At 40.4% G+C, this 14955-nt stretch overlaps 1 protein-coding gene across 1 annotated transcript; it reads right to left on the bottom strand.

Annotated features, from left to right (window-relative positions):
* Window positions 1–13624, bottom strand: LOC115775106 (equilibrative nucleoside transporter 2-like). Its single transcript, XM_030722602.1, has 13 exons — window positions 13438–13624; window positions 6510–6568; window positions 6246–6327; window positions 5563–5708; window positions 5078–5217; window positions 4844–4978; window positions 4518–4615; window positions 4058–4127; window positions 3388–3581; window positions 3121–3220; window positions 2876–2961; window positions 1584–1783; window positions 1–659 (listed from the first exon to the last, which is right to left on the bottom strand). Exons 2-13 carry the CDS (start codon window positions 6539–6541, stop codon window positions 548–550), a joined length of 1395 nt encoding a protein of 464 aa, XP_030578462.1. The 5' UTR covers window positions 6542–6568; window positions 13438–13624; the 3' UTR covers window positions 1–547.
* Between the last annotated feature and the right edge of the window lie 1331 nt (window positions 13625–14955).

Genomic DNA, 14955 nt, shown 5'->3' with positions numbered 1-14955 from the left:
GGAGCTGCTGGTCTGAAGAGGAACAGAAAATACCCAATGATGATGATGAAAACAAAAACATTATGAGTAGTTAATGTAAAATCAGTCAAAGTTCATCACCCAAGTTATCAATAAAATGGAGAATATCAAAAACTCAGCTATGGTTAAAAAATAAAAATCACCTACATTATACCATACAAAATTCTTCCAAGACAAGCCAGTCTGTCTCCCTTTATCTACATATTATTGACTTTGAAAAACTTCAAACATAAAAAAAAAAAAAAAAAACAAAAAAGTTATTTAAAGGACTGCACATGGAGCAAATGTTTCTAACTTCTTTTGTCAGGTTATCAGCTGGTAACATCATGAGCAGCAGTCCTTTTCAGTAACACGTAGTATTTCCCTTTCCAAATCTAAGAATTCCCGAGCCATACCAGCTCCTCATCCATGACCGTTACGCTCTCACTGTGCTCACGTTACTTACATGGAGTGAAAAGATGAAATGAAAGCCAGGAAGCTCATGCAGAAGGGGGCATCTGATTTTCCCTTCAGATGTGTTTGTGTATAACTAGACCAGAGTTCGGAGGGGGAAGGACAGAGCGGCTCCTATGGACAGTCCAAGAGCCAAGAAGAAGGTCATCAGGGCTCCTGCGGTCTCTGCATCTTTAGGCTCCACCAACCTGATGGCAGACGTCGTGTATTTAATCATCAGGAACCACATAAACCTTTAAAAAGCGCACACTGATTTCAGGCCTACTTTAGTACATGACCTTAAAGGGGATTAAAGTGTGCATAGCACTGTGCACATAACCCATAGTACAGCTCTTACATTACTTTTTGGCATAAAAAGTGCACTGTTTATTTGAGTAATAGTAACAGTTTGCCTTATTACACAGCCTCGATGTTTAGCATTTACTCCCCATTTAAATCACCACTGATACCAAATCCCTATTGCTGTGATGTCACATAACACTGTACGTATAACCGGCTTTTATTTTGAAGTAGCCACAGGAAACGTTTATTCCACTATTTGGATAGTAACTTCTGTTTTCACGTTAAAAAAAATCCTCCATGTAAGACCCGGGACATGTCTCTCTGTCAGCAGTGATCATCACACTTTAAGTTTACCTAGTTATTGGAAATTAGTAGGCGCGCACATAATAAATCTAATAATAAATCTTTCAGTCAATACAGAGTTTTTCTTCTTCTTGCCATTTTTTTGTTACTATTTCTGCTCCTGCTACACAAATAAGTCTTCATTACACTAAAAAAAAAACAAAAAAAAAACCCTACACTATGTCACCATCTGAACTTTAAGGGAGCACCAAAAGTTATGTGAGACAATAGATAAATATAATTTTCTGGATTGGTAATTTGCAGATAAACAGTTATTGGTCAATGAGGCCAACACATCAGTGCATCATGCATACACTATGGTTATATAGCCAAATTTCAGAAGTTTAAAGGCAATACCACTAAGCTGCTGGAGATCTTAGGGTCCAAAATGTCAATAATATTTCCACATTATAACTGAATTACAGCACAGCTGCTGCTGCAGAGTTATCACATGACCTCTGAACAAGTGTGAACTCATTGGTACTCACTGTGGGGCGTATGACATGGACAGGCAGACAAAGTAGCCGCTGGACAGCGAGAAGAAAGTCATGATGGCTGCAAAAGCTGCATCGTGGTAGAAGAAGACGGGAAGGTAGGAGCGACTCTGGACATTACAGAGCATCAGCAGAGGGACGAATACCACTCTGGAGATAACGAGCATCGGGAAGAGACGAGACTCTTTAGCGGGCTGCAGAAACGAGGATGAAACGGGAGAATTCATTAAACTTGGTAGAAATACTCAGAACACATGAAACATCTGATAGGGATCATACACAATCCTCATCCATTTGTCTTTTCTTCTCCAATAACACCTCACACAGACCTAACTATTCCACTTATAGGAAATGATGTAGTTATACATTCTGTCAACCCACAACGCAATGCCTGTGGACGTGGGCCTGATCAGGAAGTTTGGTGTGTAGGCATGGGAATAAATTGAGACCAGTAACAACTACAAGGAAACAAGTCAAAGCCCACAATTACTGCATTGCCTGCATTTACTGTTAACTGCTACAGTGGAGGCAGATTGAGCTGCTTTCCAGTTTCATATTCCCACACTCAGCTGTTTCTAAATACTGCTGTGGGAGACTCCGTAAACATAACAGTCATTCTGATCTGGTTGTGTCTGATTTCCAGAAAACACATGTATAAATAAATATTACTTCTATAAATGAGCAAAATTAATGAATATCGGTTGGTTAACGTGTAGCTATTTCCATCGTTGCTGCGACAAACAGCCGGTTTGATTCTTGTGAAGGAGTTTATTTCATGGGTAATCTAGTGACGTCCCTCCCTGACCAATCAGTGGCATGCAATCTATTGACGTCACATTTTCAGATTGACTCAGCTCACTTAGACTCCTGGCTGAGTAGGTACTTAAAAACAAACAAAAACAGGCAGTACCACCTAATGGAAAACCCTGAAAACTGAGGCGAGTTGAATCGAGCTGAGCGGGTACAAGTGGAAAAAGAGGCTTGTGAGAGTTGTGGTCACTGTGCTTTGTGCTCTTGGGGGATTTGTGCTAAAGCTATGAGCCCTATTGGAATGAAACTAAGACTAGCTGAAAGAGCATAAATGCCTGTGTATGAACTGTGAATGCAGGTGTCAGTCACCCCCTTCAAAAACAAACAAAAAGACAGCAAACATCCACAAGACCAAGCACAGAACAAATAGATGACATGAATATACCAGTTTTTGTCTAATTAAATATTTTAGTGGCATCAAACTGGAGAGCTAACTTTTCTGAGTGGAAAAGCAAAACTGACAAATGGAAACCTACCCAACGTATTTTTGTGGTGACGGTCCGACCGAGCCAATCGCCAATGTTGAAAATGAAGAAGCAGCACACCGAAATAAAGAAGCGCTCTGAAGAAAGAATGAATACAAAGAGAAGGCCGGTTAAGATCCCATTAGGATCTTAACACTATAAAACAGATGCACTGTACTTGCTGCCATCCTCTAAATGGATATTGAACGCAGCACAGATCCTCTAATCACTGAGCTTAACTGAGTGTGTGGTCTTACCCCATTTTGGGAATGCAGTTTTTACATCTACTGTGACGGCAGGGAACACAGAGAGAGTGACCGTGAACACGAACGTCACGCAGAATGCCATCACCCAGATCTTTAAGAAAAGGAGAGAACACAGACGACTACTTTAAAAACTAGATGCATTCAATGAATCCAAATTGCTTTAAGTCAAATTAAATCAATGACCAACAAAATGAGTTCACAGAAAAGTTTTCCATTTTAGTAACTTTGACTGAAATGTCATTAAACCAGTGGATTTACCTTTTTAAAGACCTCTTTAACTGAGGCCTTAGCTTGTGGCCTCTCAACTTGCTCCAGGGGAAGGAAGGCCTGCTTGGTCCCGTCTGACCTGGGCTCCACCTCAGCCTCCGCCTCACTGCTGCCCTTGGCTGAGTGGCCGATTACTGATCCGTTAGCTTGTCCAGTTAGCTTGCCATTTTCCACCATGCTACTCTCTGCAATTGAATACAGCATCACTTCTACTGTTTCACTTTTACACAAAAAAAAAAATTATTGATCAAAGGAAATGTTTCAAATATGGGCTCTGATTGAGTGAATTATAACTAACTGGACCTCTTTGGACTTTTTAGCATTCATAAAAGGGCAGGAGGCTGTGAGAGTCTAACAGACCCCATCTTTGTCTGGCACAGTCTAATTGGATAAACAGAGGGTAAACTGACTTAATGAGATAATGTCCCACTGAATGGATCTGATTCATCCAGACTGTGAGGGAAAGAATTGTGAACTGAGTCGAAAAGGAAACAATGTTCACTCACTGTCACAGTGATGTCTGACAGATTTTAAGGCTGCTGCTGTTAAACAGCTCGCTCTACAACATCAGAACTCATGCTGAAAGGATCAATTGTCCCTGTTTGAGGAACTCTGGGAAAAAAATGACTGTGAGGAGGAGATTGTGAAGCCAGTGTCAAACCTGTCAGCAGCTCGTCTGTGGTGTCTGCCTCATATTTGCAACTTTTGCTCAGATAATGCTGAGCAAACTCCTGCATGAAAACATGAAAAACCCAAAAAACAAATGAAGTCAGTGAGCTGAAATGTTGTTGGGATCAAAGATCTTTGTAATCAAGTTTATACAATAATGGATTTGATTCAGTTAAGGGATGAGTAATTGAAATTCTAGTTCATTTTCAGTCTGGTACTTTGCATTAATTAGCTTTTACTTAATAAAAGCAGCTTGGTAAGGAAGCTTGCCGCCATAAGCATTCAAACATGGTGATAAATCATCCACAGTGCCACTATCTGAAAGCATAAAAGCCTGGCAGAAGAGTTTGTATTTACTGAAATCAGTTTCAGATTGCTCTGGCAGTCGAATGTGCAAACTAAGAGTAGTTGATATAAGATGGATTGTCATGCAAAGAAGACAGCTGACTGACCAGGCGTGGCAGCAGCAGGTAGCTGATGAGCGTGACCAACGTTCCCACGCATGGTGTGATGAAGTAACCCAAAGCTGCTGTCTCAGAGTCTGTATCACCTGAGTGACAAAACGCACACAAAGCCGAGTTAGTACTGAAGGATTCTGGGACAGAAATGAGAAAAAAAACAAACTCTTCTACAGAACCAAGTCTGCACTGTGTCCTTTGAAAGCAATGTGCTGTCATGCTGATCTGACTAGCTCCACAGTGATTTTCAATGCCTTTGGTTACCAAGCAACTAAGGATTAGGCGCCCACTGGTGGGTTGTGTAGATGTGGGTGACTCACTGGCTATAGCTAGCAGCATGGCGATGGCAGCAAAGGTCCCAGCAAGGCCCTGGCCGCTCATGAAAATGCTGCTGTACTTCTGAGGCAGTATCCCCACAAGGCCGAACAGACTGCCCTGCAGCACGGCACCAAACGCTGCAGTGGGAGGAAGAGAAGGAAGAGGGGGCTTTTATTGTAGCATCCTATCATTCAAACATCTGTCTCACACCCACACAGAGAAGCACGCTGGCTTACAGTTGATGAACCAGATAGTAGCCATGGTGACTGAGAAGAAGCGATCTTCCTTCATGGGCACTTTGACCAGCACCGCTGTGAGGATGAAGAGCAGCAGGATAAAAACGAGGCTACCCGCGATACGCATCATCTCCGATATCCTGAAACATGACCAGTCACAACACCCACAGTAAGAATTCAACCAAGAAAACACGAGATTTAACAGAAAAGAGGGTGAGAAACACACCGCAGTAGATACAGGGTTCACAATAAACACGAGTCCAACAACAAGAACCATTACTTTTCTATGTCCATTAACAAGACTGCATGCAGTCCAAACATGTATCATGTTAAAAGAGGGGAAAAATGTTATCAGGTCTTATGAGATTGCCATTGATATTACTTAAGGAAACATTACGAGGTCGCTCATTCAGATATAAAGCGGACAAGCTCAAGTGCAGTCAGATTAATAGAAAGCAATGCATGTTTGAAACACAGTCGCTGACCTCTGGTAGAGGAAGGAGTTGAGCAGGGTAAACAGCAGCAGGGGCAGCTGGGACAGCAGGGTCATCCAGTTGTTGAAGTAGTATTCTTTGCCGATGATCACTGTACCGTTGCTCCATCCTGTTGTGTTTAGTCGACCTTGGAAGTACTACAGACCACAATCACAAGAGTTAAAGTATAGTAAAGAAGAAACTGTATTGTCTGAGTATTTTACTTCCACACACTTAAACAGCTAAATACCGACAGCCAAACGTGCAACAGCCAGACATTTTGATGCTGATATCGCTTTTAAAATCACATTTAAATGCTGTGAAGACTCGTTATTCTTATTGATTTGAATGGAGTAGCAGTTCACTTCCGTCGCCCAAATGCGCACGCATCCTTTGATGACGTAGGCTGTAAAAGGGTCTATGGTTCCCCTCGGGTCATAACACCCTAAACCCAGGCTGCATAACATGAATGACTTCAGCAAATTACTTCAACTCTATGCAACAAACTATTCCAAAGCAGCCTTTTCGAGGCTTCTTAATCCTAAAACATTACAATAAAGCTCCATCTGATGTAGAAAATGAAAAGATGTTATTGTAATCCCAATGTATGCTTCATGTTGTGTTAGATTTAGTGTCACTGAAGGAGTAACTATGTTTTATTTATGTTCACTCATGTTTTTGTTTGTTTAGTTTACCAATGAAGCAGTCATGAAAAAATTCCATGGCAGCAGCGTTCCCAGACCCAGAATGAAGAAAATGATCCCCACGAAGTAGTATCTGGGAAAAGGAATAGAAGGAAGTACACAAATATTATTCAAATTGTCTCTCTCTTTCTGCAACAAAACCCTTTTAGAAATTGCACAGGATGTGGCTGAAAGCAAAAGGTCTTTGGGATTAGTGCTTGAGAGCAAACAGTTGGAGGTGAAAGTTGTTGCCATTTGTGTCACGTTCAAACTCACCGGTCCTGAGGCACGTCCCTTTGTTGCTTCATCCTGATGTTGGAGTTTCTGTTGAGACTCTAAAGGCCAGCAGGAGAGAAGAACAGTCAGCCACATCTCCAAAGACTGAAAAGCAGGCTCTTTGTTTGCTCGACACTCTTCTGCCAAGGTTTCGCTAATTATAGTTATGCAGGAACGTGTTTAAATACTGGCGACAGGCTGAGAGAGGCAGGCCAAATACAACTGGCTCCAAAGACGCTGCACAGTAGTGACTGTATGTGACTGGATATAAAGTAAGGTCTCTTTACTTTGACTTGTCTGTGTCATGTGATATAAGAATGAACCCAATTATTTAGCAGTTTGCAGTTTAAGCAGCTGTCAATGACAGGAGTGCACACCTCCAATTAAACAATTTGACTAAGTGGAGTTTTAAAGATTTCCAATAAAGCTTTTGGCAGTGGAAGCAGCAACTGAGGCTGGAACAAATTCAGTCCCTCCCTTAATGTGTGCATTAGTTTGGTATACACAAATACTGCAGTACAACCTCGGGGAGGACTGATAGTGACAGTTCCCACTGGAAAAGCTATTTCCACTCATTCACAGGAGGACATGTGAAGGCTGCTCGACCGATTGTTTTACTAAACTAAACATTTGGTGCTGATATCTAAAAGTAATAAAGAAGTTACCTTATCTTTCAGGTAGATGATTTACTATCATTCACCAGTGCACAATGAGCCTTCTGGAATTTGTCCAGTTTTCACCAAATCCAATCTGTCCTCAACTACAATCCCAGTAATCCTACAATGCTGGGATTTTCTCACCCTCCTCCCCCTTTCTTACTCCTTTTGTTCATAAATAAGAATCACATTAATTAAGTTTACTGTTTGTTCACAATCAAAACATCATCAAGTGGTTAAAAAGCCTTTCCCAATATTTTTTAGATTTAACCCTGAAATATGCAGCAAAACTGTGGCCTTAAAATCAAGGTGTGAACTGAACTATGGTTAAGGAGAAGTTTTATACTCCTATGTCCTAGTATGAAAACTGCCAGATTCAAAGTAAAGCTAAACCCATTTCTTTTTGAAAAGGCATCCAAAAATTGGGAAACCCCAGGTGTTAAGACCACTACAGTTGGAATATACAGCTGACATTTGAAGATGCAGACGCTGGACTTCACCTTCTAATCAAACTGCAGCCACATTCAGGGTTTCAGCCAGAAAAAATACAATTTAACAGGACAGCAACAGCTTGCTAGTGTAAATGGACCACCTGTTTGCAAACTGTGGTGGTAGCGATCTATTCCCAGCACAGCACTGGGAAATCAACTGCTAACTAACCAGTGGTTAGTTTTTGTCCTTTGAATATTCCCTCTTTGGTATAATATTTACTTCTAATTCCAATTTCTTTGGCCTCAGTTTTCTTGTTTTTACATCCAAGTGGTTATTCACGTGCAGCAAAATTGTGGATCTGGTCCAAATCTGGTTTCACTTCAAATTTTTTCTTCTTACTTAATGTTCGAAAAAAAAAAAAAAGGGGGGGGGGGGGGGGGGGGGGGTCGTCATCATGCTTCTTTTAACATTTGGATTAATTAAAAAAGGCCCCATAATGTCAGCTGCTATCATATTCATGATTTTCAAGCAGGTGGTTGTGACTGGCTGCATGGGAGACTTTTTGTAGGAGTGTAATCAGAACGCAGTATTACTGCTTAATGAAGGAGGCTGATGGCTACACTGCTTGCTGCCTGCTTGTTTATCTGGACCACAGAGAACATAAGCAAAGCAATATGGGACACGCAGTGCCATATTAAATTCCTATTATTGGAACAAACTTGTGGTTTGCTCTTTGACATGACATGATCCGTGTCCATGTTTCTCTGGTTAACCATATAATTACAGCGCTAAGTTATACAGCACAATAGTATTTCTTTCTAACTGGGTACATCAAAAACCTCCACTCTTTTCCAGAGTTTCTTGTAATTTGATCCCTCCTGCTTCCAACAAAGGAAGTGTGACACATGTGGGTAACAGGACAAAGACAGCTGCTTTAGCCCCAAAGAAAACCAAAACCACAAACCAGCTGTAAAGTCATACAGTTCAGCTGAGTCGACATGTCTCACCATCAAAAGCATCCTTGATTTTCCATGAACAGCAGGGTTTATACACCAGTCTAGCTAAGCTAAAAATCAATGACTGTCCCTGGTGAGACAGTTGGTTGAACAGCCTCAACCTGCCTCCCTCAATGACAAAGCTTTCAAAAGCTATCCTGCACTAAATGAGCCTGCTCACAATCTTTACAGTCTAACCAAACAGGATTTTTTTAAGCAGCTGAGCAGAACTAATTAGATTGTTCTAGTAAATCATGGACAAGGCTAAAGACAGACGGCCATAAAAAGCTGATGTTTTATATTATCGAAAATATTACAAAAGACCCAAGGGTGTGGATGAGGCTCAGACAGTCACGATACTTGGCTTCAGTTCAATAATGACTGGCTGGCGGCAGCTTCAATGTGGGAGAAACAGCTGGAGGTACACCACTATGGAATGAGATCACACTGTTCTCTGTACACTGTGGTGGGTTTGCTGTATGTCCTATCAAGGACAGAGAGATGTCAACACGCCAAACATGTCCAGGGGTCGTTTAAGGTCAAGGCCCAAAGCAGACATAATAGGGTCACAACTTTTCCTAGTTTTCCTTGTTGCAACAGAAATATCAGGTGGGTTCACTGATAGGCTACTTATCAGCTACTGAAAAGATATTTATACCCACTGTTGCGAAACACATGAAGTGCATTTACTCTGTGTTGACTTGATCTGTTTCTGAGGGCAAGTGGTTCTCCAGAAAAAAAATAATCTGTACAATGAGCAGATACTTCTTTTACTGTCAGAAAGGAATCAATATATGCCTTAAAAACACCATTGTGTTGACTACGGCAAGATGCAGGGACAAAAGAGAGTCCAATGTTTACACACACACACACACATCCACCCACAGACATACAGTACAAGCCACCAGATGAGTTCAAGTACAACTGAGCTCTCTGGGTGAAACGGCACCATCTCTTCTGAATGCTTACGCTCAGTGAAAATGCACCAAATCAGTGAAAAATCCACGGGGCCAAACTATGTCAAGCCATTTGGGAACTACATTGTCTTTTTTGTCACAAACTGCTTCTGTTGTCTAACAAATCCTCAGTCCAGACATTTTGGGTGTTCAGCCTCACACAGTCTCACCATTAATTTGCTTATGAAGTCAAACAAAGCTCATAGTCAAGGACCGTCTGATATTCTGGACCCACAGACATGAGCACATGCTTTTCATCTTCCCTGGTGCTCACTCTCAGAGGCTCAAACATTACTGTCCTACTAGGTGATTAATTGAGGACTTTTGGTGTACATCTTAAAATCTGAGCACACAGAAGGTTCCCACAAACCTCTGCTTTCATGCAGCCCCTTCTATCTGCAGTAACGTCATCAATAAAACACTAATGTGCCAGTTCCATTAGCAGCCAGAACAGAAGCACCCTGCGTTTGGCAAATGAGATGATGCGTCACTTTTAACTATGAAGTTGATTTATTTTCGGGTCTTTCTGTACACTGCATCATGTTGTCAGGAAGTCTTCTCCTGACTGACTGGATGTCCAATCAAAGTATCTTTTTTTCCCCCCATTCAGCATGTAAATAATCTCCACTTCAATGCAGGATATACTCCCATTTCCCACTCTCACTCCTGAATGATCCCAGCTGTTAATTTTGACCAATTTCCTTTCACATCTCTGGGAAGTATTTCAGCCTCATTTTTATCTTCTCCTTTATGTGCCCCAGGAGCGCCGTTCATTCAGAAACACAGTTTCCCAACAAGCATTTGGTTGCCAAGCGTCTACTTGCTCCTGAGTGCTTATAAATTGGGTACTGTGCTTTTGCTACTTCCTGTCAGGAGCGGGCAGGAAGGACCCAAATGCAGGACTAGCTGACAAATGAGAATAAACTAAAAATCAAACTTTATTTGTCCCAAAACAAAATTCAAAAGGGCACAAATGAAGGAAAACAGACACTCTGACAAAGGAAACTAGAGCTATACGCATTGATTTACGCAGGTCACATAAACAACAACAACCTGTGAAAGCTATAACTTTGTTACAAAAGTTGGAATTTTAAAGGAGAAACATAAAGGTCTAGATTTACTAAGGGTCTGTGGCAGCACAAAATCTTTAGATGTTAAAAAGCTACTGGATTTATTAAAGAGGCACAGGGTCATTTTGGGGACTGAAGTTCATGGACGGTATTTTCACAGGTGGCATATGTACAATCTTCCATTTCAAGAGCAGAATATTTAAATCAATCACACATACACACACATTCTGGGAGTACACATTGACAACAAACTGGACTGGGCTAAGAACACTGATGCCCTATACAGGAAGGGCCAAAGTCGCCTCTATTTTCTGAGACACCTGAGGTCCTTCAACATCTGCCGGACTATGCTCAGGATCTTCTATGAGTCTGTGGTGGCGAGTGCCATCCTCTATGCTGTTGCATGCTGGGGCAGCAGACTGAGGGCGGCAGACGCCAACAGACTCAATAAACTGATCCACAAAGCCAGTGATGTGGTGGGAGTGGAGCTGGATTCGCTTATGGCAGTGTCGGAGAGGAGGATGCTGTCTAAGCTGCAGGCCATTATGAACAATGGCTCCCACCCACTCTACAACACAGTGATGGGACACAGGAGCCCATTCAGTGCAAGACTCATCCCACCAAAATGCACCACAGAGCGCCACAGGAGGTCATTTCTACCTGTAGCATCAGACTCTATAACTCCTCCCTTAATAGGTGACAGTGTGGTTCATCAGTGTCATTCATTTATCAGTATTCAATTGTACATAAAATTGTTTAAATTGCTCAATGTAAATATTATAATCTATAATTCCATGTAAAAGTGTGTATAGTGTATAGTATGTAGTGTATAGTGTGAATTACTTATTTTTATTTTTATTCTTCTTATTTATATGTGTGTGTATATATGGTTGCAGGTACAAAATACATTTCACTGTGCATTGTACTGTGTATAACTGCGCATGTGACAAATAAACACTATCTTAATCTTAAATTTCCATATACATTGTACATACACTTATACATTGTACAAAAAAGGACTGTGCATATATATATATAATGACACCTATTTAAAAATTTTTGCACTCAAGTTTCATATGTGTATAGATTTAGATGTGTATATAGTCAAATTATCTCTATAGTCTTTATATTTTTATGCCTTTAGTGTATGTCATTGTGTTTTAGGTTTACTCATTTAAATGAAACGGTTGCAGCTGTAACAACAGTAATTTCCCTCTGGGATCAATAAGTATTCTGATTCTGACATACCTGATTTGCAAAGTTTGTGACACGTTATTTACTGCAAATTGCACATAAAAAAGAAAAAAAAAAAGAAAAGCATGTTGTATACCTGATGTGGTTGCGATAGTTGGTTCTAGGATTGCTTATTTGTCTAGAGTGAGACGGGGAGATTTTATCAGAATGTAACTGACGCTGTGGGTGAACGGCTACAAGCTGTGAGCGCAGTGCCAAAACTTTGGCTCTGTCCTAGAACTCGTCACTCAGTCCTCACCCTGAGCATTTACAGCTGACCTCCAATTACTCTGCTCCTCTGTAATTTAATTAACTTTTATTTATATAGCACCAAATCACACCAACAGTGTAAAGTAACAACCCTACAATAAATAGAGGAAATCCCAACAATCAGATGACACCCTCCCCATGAGGAAGCACTTGGCAAAATGTCAGCTGTTACACACAGATTTTGGGTTAATAGTGCCCGGTGATTTCTATCAGAAGCGTTACCCTTAATATCAGAAACATACTGATTCTCCCTCAGCCTCCTCTCACTAATCTGAATTGTGTCGCTAATTTCAGAGAGAAATATCAAAACAGAAAACAGAACATATTCAGCAACACAAAGAATTTAAAAGTCAGAAAAATCAAAACCCTGGACCTGAGACCCAGGACCATAACACATCCATTTAGTACACACTTCATTGAGTGCTGACATAAGACAGTTCAAAGTACAGGCATGGCACTTTTATGCATTACCCATTATTTTATTTTCAACCCAATGTGCTGAAGCACAAAGCCTGAAGGACAAAAAATATAATATAATATATATATATATATATATATATATATATATATATACACACACACACACACACACACACACACACACACACTACTATCCAAACCTCTACAAGGGCCATGTAAAACCTACACGCCTTCCGTAGGTATATTTTTCCTTACAGTAATCAGCCCACGTGTTCTGATGGCAGTAGCCATTGACACCAGCCCGCCCCTCCCCCCAACACAGGCGTGTTGTAAAATAAATCGTCTTTGTCAGACTCAATGAACAACTACCAGGTTTCAACCTTGAGGTGACTGTTGATGTGATTTGGCGATATATAAGCAAATTCAAACTGTATTGAATTGAACTGAACTAAGTTAGTCTACTACTCGGTATTGGTGACGTAGGTTCAACCATGTGTACTCAAGGCCATTCAGACCAAGTTCATTCAAGAGAGTAACATACGGTTTTTTCCCCATTGTCTCGTTCAGTAGTACAGTACTACCCCGTAGTAATTCAAGGAGGTAAACTCCGTAAAATATTATCTTTATTGACCAAAGGACCCCGCTTTTAATCTTACAGCTATGAAAATACACCTGCTCAGTTCACCAAACGAATAACATAATTTTAAACGTAAGAAACGTTTGTATTAAAATAGTGATGAACCAGTTTACACTCGGTGGACACAGTTTAAAGTACACTGGAGACAAGAAGAAAGCCGTTTCATCACCGAGTAGACAATGAAGTTCTTTCTAAAGAGGGCGAGTATAACACCTCATCAGAGAGCAGCAGCGCCGTAATGCTAACACAGCACACTTACTTTGGAAAAACCGAAGCCGCCGTCACTCTGTTATCATAATGTGCCCGTTGTTCATAAACGGCGCTTCAGCTAGCAGCACGACACCAACATATATGTTCGCTGTTCAGCCACATGGCGGGAAACATATAGACGTATTCCGTAAACGTGAAAGCCGGAAAAAAAAAAAGACGCGTGCCTCTTATCTTGCTCTCCAGTTTATAATAGACAGCAGCATTACCCGGCAGCCACACCGCCCGAAAAAAAAGTACTTCCGGTGTGTCCTATTACCACATACATCATCATAAACTATCTTTTTTTGTTTTTTTTTTTAGTGGTTTATGCAGTACATAGTAATTTAATACATCTTTTTACTTTGAGATTGCGTGTTTCAGCGCATTTTGTATGACATGCTATATGAGAAGCTAAATTCAAGAACTACTCTGATTTATTAATTTTGAGCTGACTTATCTTATTAGAGGAAAACAAACAAAAAAGTATGAGAGTTAGATGCAGAGCGCTCTGGATTTTAACAACGGGACCATAACCAGGACCTTTTCAGTTTATAATAATAATAATTAATATTATTATTATTATTATTATTATTATTAACTTCATTTATTTTAAAAAAGCAGTTGACACAATTTTAATACAAAGCCCTGTTCAGGGTAGATGCAAGGTACTTGAGACAATGTAGAGAAAAAATGACATAATCCTGTTAAGTGTTTGACTGTAATGGTAACACCCAGTTCTTAGAAGAGGTGATTTTTTTTTTCTACTATTGAGAAAGAAGAACATCTACAGGAGGCTGTGTCACATTAATTAATTTCCTCTCGTTAACCCACACGATTTAGCTGAAGGTATGCCATCCGCATACCTTTTCTTTTCTTTTTCATATTTTTTATTTGCATACATACATTCAGAGAATGTATGCGCCTTGGTAAAAATAACATTTTTACCACTGCCCCAACCACAGAGAAAAAGCATGAAAAGAAACACAAACCCGAATCCCACACCGCCCTCTGCTGGTTAGACACAGTTCACACAGCTGGAGTGGATGCATTCTGGAGCATGATTTACACTGGTAATGTTACGGCCATTATTCCAGTGGCATCACAAGACTGTCAGCTATGTTCCAGATCAGCTAAATCAGCTGATCATTAATTGAGTGAAGAAGCTGAACATCAGTAATTACTAATGAAACAAAAAAAAAAGGGAAAAAAATGTGACAAGGTTAATTCTTCTGTAATTTAATAATGGACACACTTAAAAAAATTCTACCATCTGTTACCCCCTCTAATGAACGTTTTTCTTTTGTTAAAAAATCCCTTCAGAGCTACATTTTACATGTTCTCAATGCAGCATCCTGTTCTCAGGAATGTGCAATGACATTTTATAACCCACGCCACGCATCATTAACATTCTCAAAACAGTCAAAGTGTTACGTCTCAGTTAAACTTCTAACCTTACAGGACGAGCCTGCCAGCTGGAGAGGTGTCAGCAGTTTTTTCTCATGTTGACTGTTTATCCTTCTGGATCTTC

Source organism: Archocentrus centrarchus (genome assembly GCF_007364275.1).
Source record: "Archocentrus centrarchus isolate MPI-CPG fArcCen1 chromosome 18 unlocalized genomic scaffold, fArcCen1 scaffold_23_ctg1, whole genome shotgun sequence".
NCBI classification, from domain to species: Eukaryota; Metazoa; Chordata; class Actinopteri; order Cichliformes; family Cichlidae; genus Archocentrus; species Archocentrus centrarchus.
The sequence above is the reverse complement of the archived record's forward strand: the minus strand, read 5'-3'. Positions and strand labels throughout refer to the sequence as shown.